Source organism: Haliotis rubra, unplaced genomic scaffold (assembly GCF_003918875.1).
Source record: "Haliotis rubra isolate DU_JTF1 unplaced genomic scaffold, ASM391887v1 Scf42, whole genome shotgun sequence".
NCBI lineage: Eukaryota > Metazoa > Mollusca > Gastropoda > Lepetellida > Haliotidae > Haliotis > Haliotis rubra.
Genome location: NW_025767102.1, coordinates 2,618,672 through 2,642,669, shown reverse-complemented (window position 1 = coordinate 2,642,669; position 23,998 = coordinate 2,618,672). Strand labels below are relative to the sequence as shown.

The following is a 23,998-nucleotide window of genomic DNA, read 5'->3' as shown; positions in this document are numbered from 1 at the left end:
GGACACGCCCAACATAAACTAAAAAAAGCACATATCCATACACTCTGACTGAAAATATATCCTTACTTCTTTTTCTTCCGTAGACAAAATCGAAAAGAGCGTGATCGAAACAGCAAATTAGAGACCAAAAACGATAACCAATTTTCATTCGGCTTATAAGATGTCCTTAGTGGACATTTCTGCAGAATCATTTCCAATACAATCGATGCACGTGGTATATGTATGTATCAAGTACATAATTTGTACATCATTATTACCATTCCAATTCATAGCAACTAATTATCATCATTCTAATTCTTAGCTACTAATGATCATCATTCCCATTCTTAGCAACTAATGATAATCATTCCAATTCCTAGCAACTAATGATCATCTGTCTTCTTTAGAACGTGAGTGAATTTGTGGAGTTTTACGTTGCTTTGAAAAGAATTTCTGTTAGGTAATAACATGTCGGCCAAATGTGTGAAAAAAGCCTGAAGGTTGGCTGATCTTAGTCTTTACGACCGTTGTGAAATCCAAGAGTATGGATTTAGTGCTGGCAAACCCACAATTAGTGAGAATCTGGAATTCGAATAAACAATCACGGGATCGTTGCGCGTCTGCGAGACGCAGCTGTACAGCAGGATTGGATATTCCTTCGGCGACTGGTTCCTCTGTGTCCTCGACACAACAGTGTTAAAAATACTGACAGTCGACGTTTACAATTATTGTGTCTTATGGACACAGTGGACCTGGAATTCACGTAAAGTCAGCATGACCTTTTGTTGCCATGAAGGAGATTGGTGTTTACTGCAATGGCTAAACACCCTACGTTATATATTATCAGTTTAACCTTTGCTGGTATTTCTTTAAAACGCAATTGTAATGCACTGAAGGTCATAATGTCAGTATATTTTACAACCAACCAACCAAAGCGTTTTATCGACCTCCTTGCAGTAGATTGACGTTCACTTAACTTGGAAACATTTTCCTGAGAAACAATATGACGAGCAGTATTATGAGAGGGGGGAGGGTAGCCAAGGGTTCGTTCGTCACGTCGACGGTACAGGTTCGGTTCTCTACATGATATCGCCGTAGTAATGCTAAAGTATTGCTAAAAGCGGTGTACAACATCGCCCACGATATGTGTAGAACAAAGTATTACTTAATAGGTACACCAGATCAGACGGATGAGTATTGCCGACAATGCGTATTTCTGACATACATTTGTATTGCTAAAATCGAGGTATAAGCATGGACACTCATGTAAGATATTAATCCACATATCTCCCCCAACCCCATCCCCCACATTGTTATAATAGTTTCAGCTGATAGCTGACACTAGATTCACCACTGTGGACATTAGTATCTTATTTTAAATTAGTATTCTAACTTCAAGTGGACGACATACGACCAGCATAAGCTGGTTTTCCCCTGCATCAATAGCCTTGCCTTCATTGAACTGAAATATTGTTTTCTAACTTGGAGATTGTAAGAGACAGGAACCAATTACATGTATAAAACCGTTAAGTAAAAGTATCAGTCATGGCACACAAATTGCTGACCAGTGGATCGAGATGAATCTGTTTCAATGGTCTATCATATACGCTTTGGCCGAGTAGGTCAATTGAAAGGTATTAGCTTATACTGTTGTATTCCGGTTCTGTTCCCCTTTACAGTTTACGTAAGTCTCCATGGTCCCTAGTATGGTGTTCTACCTTCAGTTGTTGGCGATCTATAGCCTATTTTATATTGTGTTGTCCCCTATAGTTAAATGTTTTAAATTTAATTACTAGTTTTACATGTATATCTGTGATATTCTAGTTGTTTTACTGTCCTTCGTCGGCAGGTTTTTATAATCTATTTCTTCCATTTCAATGTCAAATGTTCTCGTCACGATATGGCTGAAATACTGCCGATGTGACGTTAAATATTAACTCACTCACAAACTCACTCACTCACTTTACAGTTTACATTCTACCAATGCCATGCTCTGGTCTAGCCCATTTTCAATAAGACATTCATACATAATTCATATATAGCTACACATCTACGTACATTTCGTCCTCGTATCTTCCAGTTTCCTTGAACCTTAATGATAATAGCAAACACTCCCAATTGCTATAACTGATGAATTGAGGAACACATAGATACACTGTTCAACTGTAACATATTGATTATAACGTGTTAGGATGTCATTCACCCGATGCAAACCTGTTTGTTAAAACACCTTTATGCAACATGAGCGCTATGTTTACATAACGTTCTTGAAAATGTATTATGTAACATATAGGCTATGTAGAGGCATGTATATTGCGTAGGTGTGGTACAGTTTTGTATTTTAACAATATATTTCAATAGGGAATGAGAAGGCATCATAAGTAATGTTTCAAACTCATGAATACATTGATAATATTCATGCACTCAGACTGTGATTTCACTCTGCCTTCACGTGTATTACAAAGAGGTACTTGTTCGGGAAGAAGAGTTGTTAGTGTGTGACTGTGAGTGTATACAATTCTTGGTAAAGAGGTGAATGAGTGAGTGTGTTAATATTTATCGTCACATCGGCAATATTTCAACCATATCGTGACGTGGAAAAGAGGTAGTTGTACGCGAGGAAAGGTTGTGAGTGTGTGCTCGTAAGTGTACACAAGTCTTGGTAAAAAGGTAGTTTTACGTGAAGAAGACTAGTGAGTGTGTGCTCTTGAGTATGTACAATTCTTGGTATACATTACAAAACTGTGAACGTCATGCAAAAATATGAAAAGTCATTACATATATCATTTTCATATTTCATTTAGCCCCAGAAGATACATAGCCATTTGACCTCTCTGATAGTACACAGGGACAATTAAAGCACCTGTTGAAACACAGCTGCAACCAATATGCGATCACTAACGCTATACACAGTCAAACATTACAGACTAGCCCATTGTCATTTACCATTCCCTACATGAAATGTACGCGTGCATGCTTACCACCTACGTCATTATATTGCAGCAATGTACAACGTCACTTACAACATATGTGTGAATGCTATGTAACAGCTGCTTCTATAACACAGCTGGTATTTCGATGTTTTGCACTTGGTGACGCCAGAACGTGTAGAACGTGTGCTACGACCCCTGGCAACTGAGTTAAGGTTCATTGCGTGTTAATACAAAATAAAAGCAACACAGCTCTTCCATCATCCTCAGTCTATTATACGATATTATACAATGTCATTTGCCTGGATTTATGAATCTCTGTGAAATTATCCCGCTTTACGGATGGCTCCGTCAAAAACACAAACACATTTTTGGAAATATGGAACTGAAACATCTAGAATATTAATTAGAAAATTAGCATCTAGAAGGATAACATCGATATGTTTCCATAAGGTCCGGTAATAACAAATTGGTAACGGTAATACCGGATCTACAGGTAGCTCTTCTGGTTTATAAGCAAGCCTTTGCAAGTTTCAATGTCTTATTAACATTCTTTTCGATAAGGCCACCCAATTTCAGTTTTGAAAAGATGTTTAGGCTGAAAGCGGAAAGCCGCCCGAGGTGTTGCACATTGTTGACTTTTACGACATTTGTGAATCCAAGACTGGTGGAGGATCATAGTTAGGTCGAATGAGAAAGCCTTTGCAAAGTCCCAGCTGTATTGCACAGAAATGTTTTCTTACTAATATAAAATACAGACATGAAATAGCATGGCGAAGAATGGTTACTAGCTTTGCAATCTGGCAAGCACGAATGTACTGAAGGCTATGTTGTCATAGTCGATTGCCACCTTTGTATATCCAGATGTAGTACATGAGTAAAAGCTGAAAGGACTACGAACAGGCACTGCCTGGGGCAGTAGGACCAGCTGGGCGAGGTTATTGACTTGAAGCGTATTTACTGACATGTGTGTTAACAATACATATCTTCCATATGCCGCCCATGCCAGGTTTCAATTTCCCTCCCGAATGAGGTAATTGATTTTGCAGGGATATATTCAATTATGATGCGTGATGATATCAATATGTGGACAGAATCGATACTGTTTTTTGATTGGTTGATTTTCAGCTTTTGCCAATTTTTATCATCTTTGCATGGTGACAGCATGTGGATATGCCATGGGTTGATGATGTGGGAAGGAAGACACATTCATCAAGATCAGCTAATCTTCAATTCAGTCGTAAGAAGGTTATCATGCAGATCGAAAATGGACTTTAGAATCTGTTTTAGAATCTTTATTAAAGAACTTCTGTCACATCTTCTTGATAAGGATATATTTTTGGTCATTTGAATGTCCGTCATATTATGTACATGTGATGGTGCATGCTTTGTTCAACGCTGGCGACAAACACTTCATATGCATACATGTAATTTACGTTCAGTGTTTTGTATTGTTACTGATTAATGCTTAAACTTGTGATATCAACTATACTATTCACAGTTTGCTAAGGATCAAATCATGGATTCAACAGAAAACTATTATGTGGGGTCAAGTTTGGTTTAAATACCTAAGCTTATTGTTAGCATGTGTCCTAGGTTTCAGTATGTCATTGCATGTTGTGGATCCCATACCTGCTGTTGAGATGTGTTGTTTATTTGTCAATGACTCGTTCCATGATTTGCAAAATTGCTGATTGGTGCCATCAAAACCATTTTTATTGTTACTCATATATCAAGTGCATAAGTTTAAATTAAAGTGGTTGTTTGCCTAAAGAGGGGTTACCATATCATTATTTATCCAGTTTTACATATATATAATTTCAAATTATAAATCTACGTTTAAGTAAAGTTGTGAGTTTTTGTGATCCTTATCAAAGTGTGAGTAGTATATATGTGTTGTTGCAATGTTCTGATTGCTAAACAATAACAATAAATGTAATCGATGAGTCTTTATCATCAATGTGTGAGGTCAGTAATAAATTGAATTAATATATGCTGCAATATCATATCGTACTTTCACCTGATGTGCCCTGATTTACCGGGTCATTTGGCATTGGCTGACTAACCGTGGACTGTCCGTTAGGACTGATCACCAGCATCCTAGCCTGGCAACATGGCGTGTAACGTACCCGATAAGGTGGATCCACGAGTCTAGGGCTAATATGTCACTGGATTGTCTGATCCATAGTCGATTAATTATATGCAGCCAGAAAATGCTTAGTGTGGTACTATAGATCTGTGATCTAGTTGAATTAATTCGTCATTTCCTGTTTTTGCCATCGGTTTGAACAACATACTTTCACCTTTTCGCCAACCGTGTGACCGTTTGACAATGAGTGAGTGAGGAAGTATAGTTTTACGCCGCACTATTCCAGGGATATGGCTGCGGTCTGTAAATAATCTAGTCTGGTCCAGACAATCCAGTGATCAACAGCATGATCTACGCAAATGGGATACGATGACATGTGTCAACCAAGTCAGCGAGCCTGACCACCCGACCCCGTTAGTGACCTCTTACGACAAGCATGGGGTACTATACACAAAGAACTTAATTAAGCACCCCCTGTATTTTTTAATTTGCAATGATAGGTTTTTAACATGTACATGAACAATTTAATGGCCGCCGGGTGCAGACAGGGTGTGCTGAGCTCCGCATTGAAACGCTGAACACTGGTTTATTATGCTAACACGGAAAGCATACTTATGAGGAATACAGACACAGGAATGTGAAGAATGGGTGTGGACATTAATTCGTGGAGAATACGCATAGGTTTGCACAAACAACCGCAGTCTTGGCGTGTTGTTAGTCTGGACAGGTACGACCCCATGTCAACATGGTCGCCAACAAACGATGTCATGTTTCGTCTAACTGCAACTTGCGGTGTTCTTTTGCTTCTTGGAGTGGTCGGTTATCTGATGACAGAGGTAGGTGAACGATTAGGCATATTGGAAACGCTGAATGTTGTGTACGAAAAGTGCCTTCTTGGCAATATGTCGAGTATTGATGACGTCACAGTAAACAACTCTGCCTCCCTGTACCGCGGAACACTGTATACAAACACAGAGTTTGGTCTAGAACCGGATAATGTGAACCAAATGCTGTTACTAAAGGCGGGAGACATTGAAATGAACCCAGGGCCGTTTGATTCTGGAACTGAAGCTGTTCTAGACCAAATGAAGAAGATAAACAAGAGGTTTGTAATCAAGTGAGTCAACTGAAGAGTGCGGTTCAACATATGCAACAAACATACATACAACTGGATCAGAAATGTGATGAAATCAAAAAAGGACATTTCAGAAACTCTAAGTGTGATTCGGAACGATTTATCTTCAATTAAAGATACACAGGCACAAATGAAACTTGACATTGATAATGTTTCTAAGAAAACAAGTCATCTGGAGAATGAAGTACAGCTCATTCATAAAGCGGCCAACATAGCTCACGACACGCACGAGCAGCTCGAGCAGTTGAAGGACGAAGTTGATAGGCTGGAAGCGATAAGTAGGCGGGACAATTTACTCATATATGGCATACCTGAGTCACGTGACGAAGGTGGTGACGCATGTAAACAAAAAGTTGTAGACACTCTGAATACGGTAAGATCTAATGATCCAGTTGTGCTACAAGACATTACCAGAGCTCACAGGATAGGGAAACCCGTCCCTGGAAAAGCTAGAACCATGATCGCTAAGTTTGTGGACAGTATGAAGAAGATCGCAGTACTGAAGGACCGGCCTGAACTTGGTAAACACAACATTGGAGTAGCTAACGACCTGACCAAGCGACAACGTCAGACACTGAGCCAACTACGATCGGAGAACAAACGGGGGTTCTACAAGAATGGAAGGCTGGTTGTGGAGGATCTAGCACCCTCTGAGAGTCCTGAGGTGACCAAGAGTCCGCCGTCTGCTGAGCGTACGGATGAAAGAGGATCACACGCTTTGTCTGGTACATCTACACATGACCGTGACCGCGTGCTCAGGTCAATGTCGAAGGTCAAGTCCACCTCGAGAAAATAGCAGGGAGGCCAGGGCTTAACAGACAATTACTTATCAATTCTCTCGTGGAATATTGGCGGCTTATCAAACAAATTACATGATAATGACTTTATTCGCTTTATACTATCAAATGATATTGTTGCTTTTTATGAGACATGGACAACTGATACAGACTTAAGTTTGTATTTTCCAGGTTATAGATATTTTTGTTTACCAGCAACAAAGCTTGCCAATTTTGGAAGACACTCTGGAGGAATATTAGTTATGATAAAATGTTTTTATGTTAAGTATATTATTGATGTGGTTTATGGCGAAAATGCTATTTTGATATCGTTTGACAAGGAAATGTTTGGATTTGACACAGATATTATTTGTGTTTTTAGTTATGTCCATCCACAAGGTTCAAGCTGGTATGCTGACAAGGATGCGAGGAATGGGGTGGAAATTTTGCTTAATTTTATACTGAAAGTGGTAGAAACACACTCTGTTTTCTCAGTCCTTGTTTTCGGGGATATGAACAGCAGGACTGGCATTTCGCCTGACTATATGGAAGATTCAATTATCCAACATGTTGAGGGTAAAGATTTTGTAAGTGAATTTTTCACAGAATTTGAGATGGTAAGATATTCATGTGACAAGACTGTGAACAGTTTTGGGCAAACATTACTGAATTTGTGCACAATACTGAATATACATATCGTAAACGGGAGATGTGGAAGTGATTCCGGCATTGGTGATTTTACCTTCTTAGGTCATCTAGGATGTAGTGTGATTGATTATATTCTTGCGTCCACGGATATGTTCCCTTTAATCGCCAACTTTCACATCGTGTCACGGTCTGAATCCCAGCATCTTCCCATACAGCTAGAGGTGAATATACCCGGTAGCTCTTTGCCGAACCCGACCTCTACCCATATAGATCAGTGCAGGTACATATGGAAGGAGTCGTGTAAACTCAACTTTCTTCATCATATGGAATCCTCGGAGACTTTAGCATAACTCGAACAAGCAGCCATGTGTTCATTGACTAATGTAGCAGAAGCAGTCTCGATATTCACGGACGCCATCCTTTCAGCTGCCTCCATGTTTAAACGACCAGAAAGTCACAAAAGCAGCACTTCACCATGGTACGATAGTGAATGCCTCTCTAAAAAAGCATGAACGATGTCAGTTTCTAAATGCTTTTAGAAAATCAAAAGACAAATCTTTCTTGTTGAAATATAAGAAAACATGCAGTGAATACAAGTCCTTATGTCGAACAAAGAAAGAAGAATATATTCAACGCCAGAGAGATGATTTGGAGACCTCGACAACTGACTCGAAACGTTTTTGGGGTACAATAAAACGTTTATCAGGTCGTAAACTGCGCCCAAACCCCATAGATATTGGAGACTGGGTGGATTATTTCTCTACCCTCTACGACAGTCCAGATAATTTAGAATGTATAAATGACGATATACATGATATAGAAGATCCCCCAGAGTAATCACTGAAGATATTCTGGATTTCCCCTTAACAAGATTGGAGATCATTCGCAGTCTCGAGGCGCTAAAGAACAACAAATCTCCAGGACTTGATGACATATTGAGTGAATATCTTAAACATTCCTCCCATGTAATCGTTCCATACCTCGAGATAATATTCAATAGTATGTACCAAAAAGGGTAAATTCCCAGAGACCTGGTCTACAGGAATAATTATTCCTTTTCATAAGAAAGGTGACACTTCTATCCCCGACAACTACAGAGCAATAAGCCTCCTGAGTATCCTCAGCAAAGTCTTCACGTACATCCTGAATCAGCGATTAGTGTGCTGGGCTGATGTGTTGAGTAAAATTTCTGAGTGTCAATCAGGTTTTCGAAAAGGTTATTCAGTGGTTGACAATTGTTTTGTTCTGAATTCTATTATCGAGCGTTATCTTTCCGGCAAAGGTGGTAAATTCTACGTACCTTTGTTGATTTCTCGAAAGCTTTCGATTCTGTTCAAAGACATTTTCTTTGGAAGTTATTATATAAACACGGTCTGAGTCGTAAAATGGGTAAAATGTTAGAGTCTATTTATAATAGTGTAAAATTTTGTGTTCGCTCAAATAGTAGTTTATCTCGTGTATTTGATTGCCCAATGGGAGTCAGACAAGGGTGTATGCTCAGCCCCTTTTTGTTTCAGTTTTATATAAATGAATTAGTTAATGTAATTGAAACTGAATGTCGGTTTGGTGTCCAGCTACATCCAGATGTTACTCATATTTTCCTTCTTTTATTTGCGGATGACCTTATTTTGTTCGGGAACAGCGTGAGAAGTCTGCAGTTTAAACTAAATGTTCTTAATAGGTACTGTTCAGAATAGAAATTGTCAGTCAACATGCATAAAACTAAAATTGTTGTTTTTAAGAAAGGAGGTGGTTTATCTCGGTATGAAAAATGGTTTTATAATGGTAGTGTTGTTGAAGTTGTTTCAGGATATTGTTATCTCGGATTGTATTTTAGTAATAGGTTACAGTGGTCAAAAGCGTTTGACAATATTTCTATTCAAGCCAGAAAAATGTTGTCATTACTTCTTAGTAGTATACATTGTTTGAAACCACACTCGCCTCATCTGTACTTCAAATTATTCAATACAAAGATAACACCCATTCTCCTCTATGGGGCTGAAATTTGGGGGCTTAATAATATTGAAGAACTGGAAAAAGTACATTTATATGCCTGCAAACGTTTTCTAAACGTTAAGTTATCAACGTCCAATAATGGAGTATTAGCCGAGTGTGGTAGATATCCTGTCCAACTATCTGCTGTTTTAAAATGTATTAAATATTGGTAAAATCTTATTAACATGCCTGGATGCCGTTTGCCTCGAAAATGTTACAATATGATGCGTATGTATGATGAGCAAGGCTATGAGAACTGGGTTACCAAGGTTAGAAATATCATATTTAAATTAGGTTTTGGTGATGTTTGGGTATCACACACTTACGGAGATAAAAACGTTTTTGTTAAAATGTTTTTTCAACGACTGAAAGATAATTTTCGGCAAGTTTGCCATAGTGATTTATCTGAGAGCCCCAAAATGTTTACGTATTGTAATTTTAAATTAACGATTTCTTGTGAAACATACTTAACTCATATTACTGTATCCAAATATAGATCTTGTTTATCACGATTTAGGTTAAGTTCCCATAGTTTAGAAATTGAAAGAGGACGTTACTATAACATTCCCCCGGGAACAAAGAACATGCAAAATGTGTAACTTAAACGTAATTGAAAATGAATATCACTTCTTACTTATCTGTCCAGCCTACATTGAATTAAGACGTAAATATCTTTTGTCGCAATTCTATGTTTTCCCCAGTATACTAAAATTCAATTCGTTGTTATCATCCAAAAATAACGACATTTCCTTGAATACTGCTAAATATCTGTTTTATGCATTCGAAAAAAGGAAATCAATCTTGTCATATTAAGATTGTATATATTATACATGCTTTCATTGTTAACATTTTATTTCAAGTCTGCACCGATGAGGTGTTTTTGTACTCATAGGCCCGTGGCCTCATAGTATCAGAAATAAAGATTTGAACATGTACATAAAACTTCTCGTGGTGACCACGATGGATAAACATAAGTTTTTTATGACAAGCCAGCACTCTCCTCCTCATGCCCCCTGTCAAGCTCCTGATTCTCTGAAGGGGGCAGTCCACGCCATTACTCGTGTAAAACAGCTTCGTATTGGGCCAGGTTCCGTACAGTAGGATTCCTTTATTGTAAACTGCGACCAATCATGTCCCAGATATGCTCCAAAAGGTTATGGTCGGAGCACATTCAATCGTGAGATATGTCAGGGAGTGTTTAACTAAGTTCTTTGTGTGTATATAATTCTAACCGGGATCTTCACAGGTTCACCGTTTGACAGTGATTTATAGACACATGCTAAAGGAACATTCGGAATCGCATGACTGTTCCTATTTACGCAGAATTTTGTTTATGGTAATGGAAGGGATTTGTTGCTTGAAATGCCAGCTGCTGCTCTGAAGAAACTGTACGGCCACATTCACACATATGTCCCAAATCACGTCGGTTTATCTGACGTCCTGGTCATGATTAGATGTATCAGCTCGTGATAATGGAAGTCGGAAATGTGTATATGGGTTAGAGGATGTACACACAGTAATATTACCCAATCACGACATGTGTGCATTACCACACCTGCTCTATTGACGAGTTACTTGGTTAAGATGTAAGATACAGTTCAATGAACTCTATAAGATTTCAATATTGATTTTACGGAATTGTCAATGACATACTTTTGTATAAGAATGGCTTCACAATACCGTAACATGTCGCTTGCACAGAACGGGTGTAGATGATAATAACGTACATCAACAGAATTGCCTAGTACAGTAAAGACATTGTCTTGAAGCAGCTGTGAACTTGAGTTTGCATGAACTTTCACAGCGACTGAAATTAGATAAAACAGTTATATACTTGCACACAGGCCATTGAAAGATAACTTCTTTGAGTGGCATTTTAGAAGTTGGGATGTATAATATTGAACAGACTTCAAGGAAAACAACTTCGTATATTTTGTGAGTGCGACGTTTCGATACAGATTATGTACCGTAATGGTACAAGATTCTGTATCGGAACGTTGCACTCACGAAATAAAAGAAGTTGTTATCCATAAAGTTTGTTCAACATTGAAAGATGGTACACACTTAGTGCAGGAATCTGTGAAAAATCCTCAAGGAGTTTGACAAGGGTTTGGGTTGTGGTCAGTCTATGAGGCGTTGTACTGATATTAACAGGAGCTATCAGACATATAAGCCGTCTTCCAGTGCAAGAATGGAAGAAATCCGAAGTGAAGCCTAACCTAATACAATATTTTCAAAAAGTCAGATTTATAGGAATTGCTATAAATAAATGGGCGTTTCACAATCCAGTTTCCATAAAATATGTTGGGCCTTCAAGTATGTAGTGTAAAAAGTCAATAACAGATAGAGATTTGTGTTCATTTTAGTCCCTCTAATTTCGTTGGTAGGGATAATTGATGGTAAGGCGATTAGAGATCACGAAATACATCAGAGGCGATTGAGTCGAGTTATATTCATTGGCACGAAAATCGATTACAGAACATGAGACCATTTAGTACAAAGTAATTATAATTAAAAGAGAGTAAGTTAAAATATAATGTCGCATCGGCAGTATTTCAGCCGTAAGGCGACGAGATCAAGCTTACACCCACACCCCCACACACACCCACACACACACCCACACACACCGATGTGCGTTTTGGTAAAAATATATATAGAAAAGACCTACAGCAAATATGAATTTTGACGGTAATTTTATAAAATCAATATTAATTCTTCTATAAAAATGTGATCATCACCTTCAGATGTCAATGCCGTATGAAGAAGCTTCTCATGCAAACAGGTGATTACAAATATCAAAAACTTTGGAGACACTTGTTTGCATGGTTTACTTTAGTAAACAAATTGAACAATCTATTTTCCCCCAACGAATCGCTGAGACAAATATATCACTGTATACCCAGGGACACCAAGAATATGTCTGTATTCATGTATTTGTTTAACCTGATTATGAAGCTACCCTGAGTAGACATGTTTAATGCAAAATATAAATTGCATTATTAAGGTAAGATTAACACTGTGTCTACAAGATCAAGTGCTATAATCTTTTCCCTTTGCCCTTTTCCTTGGTATATAACCAAATAAATCTCACGAGAAAGAATCCCCATTCAGTCATTTTATTAAAACGAAGCTGTTGTTATCGATATACTTCGGAATATCTTTCAGCTGTCAGCTCAAACCCCAACATATATTCCTATTGACCATTAGCAATTTTCTGGGATGATCTCCTGAACACAAACTATGACACGAAATGCCCTGCCTTTCATATAATGCGGAGAGAGAAACGTGATATGAAATAAGCGACAATGAAGCACCTCAATCCATGCTCATGTACAAGCCATTACAGTAATTGGAACCTACGAGCTGTGGTCTTTAATATTCATTTTCAGATAGTCACCTGATACCAGACTTAAGGGCATCGCGGCGTTCCCCTGTGTCTCGTAACACATGCACTAGGACAATGTCCGGGACGCCCTAGTAACAAGCATTATCATTCATGGGCTTTTAGCTACATGGAATTAATCGACTTCAGGCACAGTCAGTGGTTCAAATTCCCTGAGGTAGATTTCTGTTAGAAAGCTATGTCAAGAAGATAGGTCTCTTTAGTGAGAAAACAGATCAGATAGCCTAAATAATTAGGCCATTTCGGATGTGTACTTCAATTTCAAGACGTGGGAGTATTTTGAAAGGCTTGGAAGTCGTAGAACATCCGGGAGAAAATACAGTGGTCAGAGGCGACTAAATGGGTCAGTGGTCGGAGGCGACTAAAGGGTCGGTGGTCAGAGGCAACTAAATGGGTCGGTGGTCAGGTTCGGCGACTTAGTTGATAAAATGTCATCTTTTGCAAATGGCATGGGTGCTGATGATGTCAATCTCTAGATTTTCATGTCAAGATTCTATGTCAGTCGTAACACCTAGATTATTGCACTATAAAAATACACTATTTGTACTATAACAAAGCAAAGACATTTCATCTATTAAAGCAGACAAGACACAATAGGACATGTGGTCAAAGATGGCGGAAGGTATCCGGTATTCCGTAGTCTTACCTTGTTATTTTCCTGGGTCGAATCCAAAATTCAATCATTATTTGTAACGTCAGCACCATATCTATGCTTCCTTATTCAACTCAGAGCAGCGACGTATACGTTCTCTCTCTCTCTATATATATGTATATATATATTTATTGCCTTTATTAATCATTAGCTTTAAGAACATAAAAGAAACATTTTGTCTGCTTACAAACCTGATAGAACCTGCCGAGAAGCAGGAACACGCTATAATGTTATAACACTACAGGGCTGTTTATCGGTTAATATTGGACATGTATCCTGGTTCAGGTGACACTGTTGGCAACAAGGACGTAAAACGGGTCCAAAACACGATTCCTGTCTGACTGTCCGTGATTTACACTGTCCCCTGTGTTCAGGAAAGGACAATATATTCCATGAAAGCTCGGGCAAATAATGGCCTCCGTCACGAACAGCCAGCAACATATGTCATGTGTTATCTTGTTTGACGGAAATGACGTCAAGCTCTAGTGTGCGCCAGAGTTGCTATTGTCTTGTCTGAACATAGCAAGTCACTCACATAGTTGTTTAAGTATGGTAATGTAGACCGTAGATACTCTCTATGCTATATTATATTAGATATTTGCTTACTTGTTGTTTAGCGCTGCACTCAGCAATATTCCAGCCATGTGACCAAGGGCTGCAAATAATGGAGTCTTGACCAGACAATGCAGAGATTGACAACAAGAGCATCGATCTATGTAACTGGGATACGATGACATGCGCCAGCCGAATCTGTGTGCACGAACTTAAAAGAAGCATGGATTCCTAAAGTTCAATTCTTACCCGGATCTCCACTGGTACTAGATATCTTATAAGGATGCAACTGCACAAAATATACATTGTTATCAGATCAAGAAAAGTCGTACAACCACAGACGTGACACAAAGTCACACATTATTTCACACTTAGTTGACAACGGTATGCTGGTTTGTTGTTTAACCCTGCACTCAACAATATTCCAGCTATATGGTGGCGGTCTGTAATTAATCGAATCTGGACCAGACAATACAGTGATCAACAGCATGAGCATCAATCTACACAACTGAGATATGATGACATGGAATGGTCCGTTCCATGCAGGGATGCACTACAAGGTATTTAGCTCTGGTTTTGTATGTCTGCTTGTTATTTATCGCCTCATCCAGCAATATTCCAGCTATATGGCTTCTGTCTGTAGATAATCGAGTCTGGACCACATAATCCAGTGATCAACATTATGATCATCGATCTACGCGAATGGGATATGGTATGTGACAACCAAGTCTGCGAGCCTGACCACCTGATCCCGTTAGTCGCCTCTTATGACAAGCATGGGTTACTGAAGACCAATCCTAACACGGATCTTTACGGGTAGACAACGGTAAGTTTGAACATATAATGCAACATGTCCTGTGTCTACTGTCATAAAAATCCAGTAACACTTTCTAAGTTTCTCTGTGCCACCATCTTCAGAAACTTTATACAGAAATCTTGAATCTTAACTAACAAGTTTGAAGAACCAATCAAAACGAGCACAACAATGTAAATGTAGTTGCTGCAACAACACGAGTGGGTGTTTAGCCTATCGAGAAGACAGATATAGGTGAAACAAAGAAACAGGAAAACCACTGGAATAAAACATGTTATGACTTACGAAGAGCTGCATAAAACTCTAAGTAATCGATAAACAAATTCAGTGTATCGGGGAGACAAGATTGTGCAATATATGGGTAAAACAGTTTGGTATTGGATTTGCATCACTTTTTCTCCTTTTCTTGTCATATATTTATGTATGAACGTGAACTGGAATTTATGCTCGGATTGGCAAAATCGAAACAACGTTGTTGGACCATGAAACTTAACGTTTTAAGTTTCATCATAGTGATGGTCTGGTTTTGTAAATATACACAAAATAGCTATATTTTGCTTCCACTGATTTACCCTTCTGAACGAGAAATTAACGGGATCAGTGAAACGGCCTCGGTGCAATTTCTGGATAAAACAGTTTGGCGAGAAGTAGGCATCCCAATTTGCAGTGGATGTTCTCCTCTTCTTGCTCATCAAATATTTATGAATGTTAACTGGAATTTAAGCTCGGGTGGGCAGAGTCAAAACAAAGTTGTTGGGCAATGAGATTTAACTTTATTTTATGATTCATCATATTGATGGTCTTATTTCGTTCAATAAACCCAAATATCCTTCAAATTCCTCCCACTGATTTACCCATTTGAATAAAACGCGACCAGGTGAAACACCATCGTCGGGTTAAATTTTCGACGTAAGCATACAGATTCAATCTATGACAAAAATCTTTTTACACCTCAACGGTTGACTTCCACTTTCCAAAAGGGAACTTTTCCTTTATGGATTCTCTTCTATCAGAGCCAGCCTTTAGTGTGAACATTTTACAACTTGTGAAGTAAAATCGAGTGTGATCTTTCTACCATTTTCTATTGTTTGGGGCAAACAGTTGTTTGATCAAGGTTACAAAATTCAGGGCCACAGGGCCACAGGGCCTTTACATTTTGTGTGTAGAATACGGTCTGTAGGATACGCTCACCTTTTCACATCATCACATACAAACATACTAACATTTGTATAGCGCCGATATCCAGCTCAGCTGCTCAAAGGCGCTTTGTTTTTTTTTCCTAGATCACTGGATGTCAGTCTCAAATGGCACAATGTATTATCAATCTCAGCTCCCTGGGGAGTATACAACTCTTGCAACCAATTGGCGCACGGAGTTAGTGTGGCTTTCCCATCCTTACGAGGTACCCATTCACAGCTGGGTGGACTGGGACACATAGTCACAGTACTTGTGGCCACCATCTGGTCATATACCAACGGATTCGTGGTTTCTCTTAAGTGCACAGGGTTGTGTACTGTACACTAGGGGTTGTGACAACATTGAAAGAGTCTGCACACAAAGTTGCCTCCAAGGTTTTTTACACCCGGTCACAGGTGGGCTCGATCCCGTCACCGTGTGGTGTCACAACCCTTTGATATTGATTCACATACACAAGCTCATGATATGGTCGGGACCGTACAATAGGCTCTACTTTAAGAAGGGATTTCTCAAAGGGCTTATCGTGTTCTTCTTTTGATACAGTCGGAATCATAAATTCACTCTACCTCCGGTAGGAATATGCTATGATTATGCAAAGGGTTTTGTTGATTTCAGTTCCTTGTGTATAATGCCCTTCGAGGGCTTTGTTTAAATGCATATACCAAGATTTAAGTGGTATATTGAATTACAGAAACATCACAGACACATACTGATGACAGTCAGTCGGAGACGTGCCATGTGGTAATAATACAGTCATCTGATTAAACAGAACCAGTTCTTTGAAACTGGTGGAATGTTCAAAGACTTCGGGGGAGGGCAACAACCTGCCCAAGGCTTCCCAGGGTACGTCCATTGTCCCTCGTGTCATTTCTAACAGGGCAGATATCAAATAATCTGATGTATAAATGTTCAACATGCTGACAGTCTTTTGAGGTCTAAAATAATGTAACAGTATCATATATTAATATTACTGTGCAAATACACAACCAAAAGCAAGAATGTTTCAGCAAGAGTGTGTTTCAGAAAGCAATCAGGAGAGCAGTCAAACATCCCTGCGTCGACGCTGCTGAGACACGTACCTAAGGTTCGGTATAACTGCAAAATGATATCTAAATGTGGAATAGGCAGGGTAGAAGCCTCTACGTCGAGACAACCATAGGCTCGAGACATCAGAGTTTCACACAACAGTGTTGGGTTCTATCATGACAATGAAACGGGTCAATAGCATATGGAAATGTTTGTGAGGTGGGTCCAAGCTCAATCAGCTGTATCACGGAACACCATATCTTTATTGTAGTTGCTTCGTACGACAAGCGTAGGAACAAAGGAACTAATCTTGCTCTACAACCGCATTGGATAATCGTACAAAAACATGGCTGTAATAAAAAGATGGACTGCTATGAAAATATGTGACAATCCCTTGTAGGATCCCAACTATTGCAGAAGCATGTTGGAAATGCATTTCACACTTTTTCATTGAGTGAATTTAGGTTTATGACGCTTTTAGCAATATTCCAGCAACATCACGCAAGAGGACACCAGAAATGGGCTTCAGACACTGTACACATATGGGGAATCGAACCGGCGTGACGAGCTGATGTTTTAACCATTAGGTTACCCCAACGCCCCAAATGTGCCCAGTGTTAGGCATGACATGTATCACTATTGCCATGTATGTCATCCGCGTCATCAGATCCACTGAGTATTTATCTAGTACGTGCCAATAAGAGCCATAAATCTCTATAAATGGACACAGATTCGTCATTCCTATAAGTCTCTAATCACCCATTTCCATCGCGTCCTGCCGTGCAAGTAGCCCCAAGAAAATAATTATTGGAGCTGGACTATTAACTGCGTCTCTTAGATTGTTCCGTGTTGGTCCCAGCGGCCTCGTGAACTCTCCCCCAACGGGACTAGTTCAGGCTGGTTAGACATAAGTAAATGTAGATGATAAAATACCGTTAAATCGTTGGAACCTGGCTTTTGGTAAGTTCAAGTCCCAAGGCTGGTCAGTGGTGGATTGTCATTTCCAGCACTCAGCCTAAGAAGATTACATCTCACGAAATGCTTGCCTGATTACCTTAGTACTTTGTTAGGAATAAGGAGGTTATCTATCATGTTGTGGGGGAGGATGATTGGATGGTTGATATAGGAATACGAATAATTACAATTAAGCTCAGTTAATTTGTAAGTAACCTTCGTAAATGATCGTGGTTTAAGACCAGTGTCATTAGCATCGAGCTCGATGTCGTTGGTGTAGAGGCTACTGCAAAGTATACGTGAAGACGTTTTATAAGCTATTCGTGAAATCATTAACATGCTCGTGATGTTTGTTATAAATGCATTTGTACATTTCTTCCTTGACCCACGTTTTGGATGGAAGATACTGTGAAGAAATTTCCCGTATAAGAGGATATATATTGAGGGCGTATGATACACACAACACATATCAAGTATGCATGTGAATGCTTTGTGATTATCTGCCATATTATTTTCAATGTGAGTCTGTTCGATGCGGATTGTAAAGTATACGATCACTTACTGCAGTACTGATGACACTTTAAGACAAGTTTTAAAATGCATGGCTGTCCCCTGTCGATCCTCAGAAGATACTGCGTGGGGGTCTTTTTGTTTTTTCAAATGTGTAACCGGTTGTAGATGTGTAAACTAAAGGGCCGTCATTGTTATTGTTTTTCCCATGACACAATGGTCTCGGACGGTGCTGCTGACGTGGCGTGTTGGGTTCAACATTTAACAGAATATATTTCAATTTTCAAGTGGAAACGGAAATATATCAGCACAGGCTTTAAAAAATAGATGGATTCTGTATTTGTATTGGTGTTATCGGCATTCTGATTATTACACCTCCAATGGATTTGTCTTTTTTCTATTGCAGCACTCGTCTGACAAACTCACATTAATAAATGATAGCTCACACAAACAGGTGTCAATGGATGCAGTCTTTCTACATTCGATATTAAACATCAAAAACACAATTCCGATGCATATTTTATTACTCGCCATAGCTGTTCCAGATGCTGTCTCTGTGTATTGGATCCAAAGTTTCAAATGTTCATCTCGTTATTATATTTTGTCTGTTTGATTGTTTAAAGTAATGTTAGACATTTATTGACTGAAAGCGATCTTGCTTTTAACTGTTTGCTCTCGCAAAAGTGGGAAATGTGAAACATTGTAACAGTGATCGGTGTCCATGACAGATATCTCGAAAACTGCTTTTTATATTTGCCATTAAAATAGCGACAATATGAAGGGACATGTCAACGATCACATTAACATGACAGCCGTTGATGCAAACCGTCTTCAACATGACAGTCATATACAAAGACAGACAGTGCCAGTTATGAGATTACACGAGAGTAAAAGGTCAAGATGAAGACACTGTCAACGATGATATAAGTGAACAACGTCGTGAATTTGTCGTGTCATCATGAGACCTGAGAATATCAGGGTTAGAAATGATCTCCAGTAATCCACGTTTGTCGTAAGAGGTGACTAACGGGATCGGGTGGTCAGGCTCGCTGACTTGGTTGACACATGTCATCGTATCCCAATTGCGTAGATCGATGCTCATGATGTTGATCACTGGATTGTCTGGTCCATACTCGATTATTTACAGACCGTGTGGCGTTAAACAACAAATCGACCAACCAGCCATGTCATCTTAATAGTTAGTTTAAGGACGAGAGGTTAATTCAGTTTATAGAAACATTAATCATATGAATGCAATGAACCCGGAAATAGATTCATTGGTAAGAAATGAAACTATCTATATATATTTAAGTTTACATATATTTAAACTCTGTTTTGTAGATACGTCACGTACATGTACAGCTATCATTTGAATGAATGTATATCAACATCGTATCCAATGACTGCTTCGTTCATCACTCAACAACTGTTATTGTCTTATATAGAATGTATTAAACTGGCGTACAAATTAAGTACACCCGCGGTACTTTTGATCATTTAAAAATACAACGTTGTCAATATTTTCAAAAGTGTTTTGATTGTGACTTACAAGTCCCAAACATTGTGTTGTCGAAACACCACAGATATATAAAACCGTGCCCACATGCAACGTTGCCAGCGCCTCATAGACCATTCAGTCGAATCTAATGGGTTCATAACATTCCTCGAAATAGTCGATAGGCACGCAGGAGTCTCATTGCTGTGTGTTGATGCTGAAACGTTACTGTGACGTTACTGGCCATTCTCGTTCTTCCAGTTCTGTGACTGCCAGATGTTGGGCCATTCTGGTTGACGCGTTTCATTAGTCTGACGACGGTGTTCCTTGAACAGCCCAATGTTCTGCCGATATAGCTGTTTGAAGTCAGGAAAACAGGCGTGTTTTCATGTGATCGTGTTCTTCTTGTGGTCATTGACGTTCTTAGCAACATGGGAGACTGTTGGACACGTCAAGTCTTTAGTTATTTCTTCTCTGGTGGGGAATATCTTCAGCTAAAGACTTAGTAGTGTGTTAAAGTTGTAACTTCTTACATTTTGGAGATCGGGACAAACGATGACCATTTTCTTTTTCGTCTGTTTAGAAACGATGTGAAACATTCCTCCAACCACAAGTCATGAATAATGAATAACTCCCTACCAGGTCTGTACCGAGACCAAAGAAGATGTACACGAAGCCGCTTTATTGGACACGCAAGACACTTACATCCCACAGATAGATGACCTGTCCTATAGCATTCTTTGTATCAGTGTCTGTATTGTAAGGCCACGTGAATTATTAACGATATAAACATTCCACCCCAGCAACATCTCATGATGGCTTCGGGCACGAATAGCGTGATAATCCCACGTAATATTCGCAAATCTTTCACTCATGACGTCAAACTTCAGTCACATCCTGTTTTCCTGGTTGGAAAACTAAATATATTCTGTTGAATGCGAAACCCAACACGCTACGTCAGCAGCCCCGCCATAGAAAATTGTGTAATACGAAACCAATAACACTAATGACAGTTTATTTTACACATTAACAGGCGGTTATCATTTGGAACACTTAAACACGCTCAAGATCAGCATTACGCTGACGCCACATCCTGGTAATATGAGAATATCACAACTGCTCTGAATGAAAGCTGGCATCAAATCCGAAGTAGAAGATATCACAGGTGCTTTCAATTAGTAACTGAATTTTTTGTCAAGGATGATTTACCTTGACATAAATCTTAGACCTTTGTATGGTCCCAGAAGCAGTAGCGCGGTTCATATAGTTTCAGCAAACTGTCGGTTATGTAGAGTTTATGGAACCATTCGGGAATCAAACCAAATTCCTAACTAGGCAGCATATTCCCACAGTCATTAAAGTTACTGTGTGAACTTGATAAGGCCCTTCATTTGCCTCTGTTGAGAGATGGCCAGCGGAATTCAGTGGAGGAAGAAATAGTTAGATGATCCAACATCAGGAATAACTTCAACCAACACCACAAAGGAATATTTTGATAGCAAAGATGATCTGATGCAGTAGGTATCCGCTGTGGGAGAGATGGGCAGTCCCTGAGGAATGAACTCTGCATGACAAAGGTTTCAGCATGTTAAGCTGGTACGCTCCTGACTCCTGACTCCTGATCAGGTTCAAGTTCTTTGAGGTTCATCACTTGGAAGAGTTCACGTCTTTTTGAATGAAACAGCCGATTTTGTTGACCGATGTTGAACAATAGATGAGTTTTGGGTTCACGGTTAGTCAGAGACTAAACAGCAGCTAAAGAACTGACAACATATCTGACTCATCCTCTTCCGAGGAAGGAACAGTCTGACAATGTATTGGCTTCAGATTCCTGTGTTTCCAAATCAACTGAACACCCTCCCGAATGGTAATACCACAAATGGGCAATATTATGTTAATATGCTTGGGTGAGAATACCAAAGGTTAAGGGTCGTACAAACACTCACTGCAGGTGAGTACAGTTCACCCTTGCATACACGACTGTGGTTACTATGGAAGCTTTGCATACCTGTGACTTTGATCTCATTGAACATTACCTGTGTTCGTCAGTTTCAGTACTGTCGGGTTTCAGTATATTCCAAAATTAAAGACAGAACAATCTGGCCTGCGTTATGTCAATAATGATGTCATTTCTTCAGTGGAGGACGTTTGGAAACAACAGAAGGAAGCCATGGACACTAGTGAGATCCAAGCACTCTAGCGTCGTTTGCGGGAGGGGATTATCTTCAGCAAATACATCTTTACTAATCAACTGAATCAATTCAGTCCATCACGGTTAAGCTCCAAGCGTTTCAGCCCCCCATCGCAATCGATATTTGAGATGCATCTCATTTTAGTTTGGGCGGACCGTCCCATGATCTTAAAGTTACTAATGTCTTCCAGCCACACCTGGAGCAAACCCTGTGTAAATTTATTGGGATCGGCAGTCAATAGTTTATGGAGACATTACATCGATGTATGGAGCCTAAACCTAGTTCCGGCTAGATGGCCTTATTTGCATAATTGCCTTAATCTATTAATCGGGTAATATTTCCGTCTTGATTTGGACGATTAGTGAGACAGTAAACTGTCCAAAATTGAACTTCCTACATTCATTTGAATTGATTGCAATTAAATCAATTTATTGCCCGAGGCAAATCACAGGAACAGCATCGATGTTCATCTTGCCGTATAACTGTCTCCAGGAGGACGTCTGATTTATTTACTACCCTTGATATGACGCACTGCCTTCAAGTAAATGCGCCAAATCCACATTTTCTTTCCAAATACGAGTAAAGATGAAAGGCATTAATGTTCAAATTATTGCCTTTATTTTCATTCAAAATAAAGAGAAATTAATTGATTGGTTATATTTTCATCATCCTCACGACGAGTGTTGTTTATCAAGCAACGGCACTACAGTCTTCTCATAACCTGTTAGGGCTGGCAACTCAACTCACCTACAGCACTCTATTCATTGTGTAAATCGACTTCTTGTGTTCAACGTTAATGATTGCATACAAATCAAAACCACTCTGGGCTTACCATTGTTCATCTGGAGTCCCACTGCTGTCTGTGACTTTTACTTAGAGGCTTAGACCCTCCAACTTTTGTGTCTTGTGGACAGATGGTTCTAAACGCTGGCCTATTGAATCGATAAACAAGTACGCCAAGTGTTCAAGTCTACTGAGGCCGACGATGGTATTGTAATGTTAACTTGCTCTGTTGCATTGACAGCTGCTGAGGCAGAAAAATGAATCATATTAGAATATTTATAAGTGTTTCAGTAGAATTATTTTCATAACCAATAACAGTTCTTTTGTGATTTGAAGACTGGTATGATCCGTGATAATAACATAACAATGTGAAACTAAAAAAATAATGAATAATCTATTTTCTCCAATTTGATCTGAAAATCGCGGAACTTCTGAATCTGACTCTGGTTCAGAGTATTTGTTCAGTTTCCACTTCGTAAAGAATGCATGATCATCAATGTGCATAAGTTATTATTTCGTACAACAAATGGGGGAATTTAACCTAGTTGAAATGAATAGGAAAAAGGTGTTATCATGGCAGAAGTGAGATTGCAGTTTGCACCAGTACACCGGATCGTATCATAGTTGTGTTTCTATTTCCATTTATTAGCCCTGCAAGTAAGAATATCTACAGATGTGACCATAATTGTTTCTCTAATTATAGCAAATTGAATGGGAGGTGAGTCGGCTGGAACGTCAGTGTCTCCAATGTCAATTGTTGTCTGGGGCAATTGCAGCTACGTAATTAAATAACTGAGGTATCGACCTCACTCCCACCTCCAGCCAATGTGTTTTGACGACGTCCGTGACACTCAATAAATATGGAATC

General features: G+C 39.2%; 2 protein-coding genes across 5 annotated transcripts in view; one reads left to right on the top strand and one right to left on the bottom strand.

Annotated features, from left to right (window-relative positions):
• The window catches only part of LOC124288543 (dual 3',5'-cyclic-AMP and -GMP phosphodiesterase 11A-like), an 89,035-nt gene that overhangs the window by 39,650 nt on the left and 25,387 nt on the right, over positions 1-23,998 (bottom strand). The gene's annotated exons all lie outside the window — the stretch shown is intronic.
• LOC124288544 lies at positions 5,532-7,078 on the top strand. Its single transcript, XM_046725092.1, has 2 exons — positions 5,532-5,582; positions 6,324-7,078. The coding sequence occupies exon 2, from the start codon at positions 6,591-6,593 to the stop codon at positions 6,927-6,929; it is 339 nt and encodes a 112-aa protein (XP_046581048.1). The 5' UTR covers positions 5,532-5,582; positions 6,324-6,590; the 3' UTR covers positions 6,930-7,078.

Bases quoted from the DNA above. Each gene is read 5' to 3' on its own strand.
- LOC124288544 (XM_046725092.1), top strand. From the start codon at position 6,591: ATGATCGCTAAGTTTGTGGACAGTATGAAGAAGATCGCAGTACTGAAG.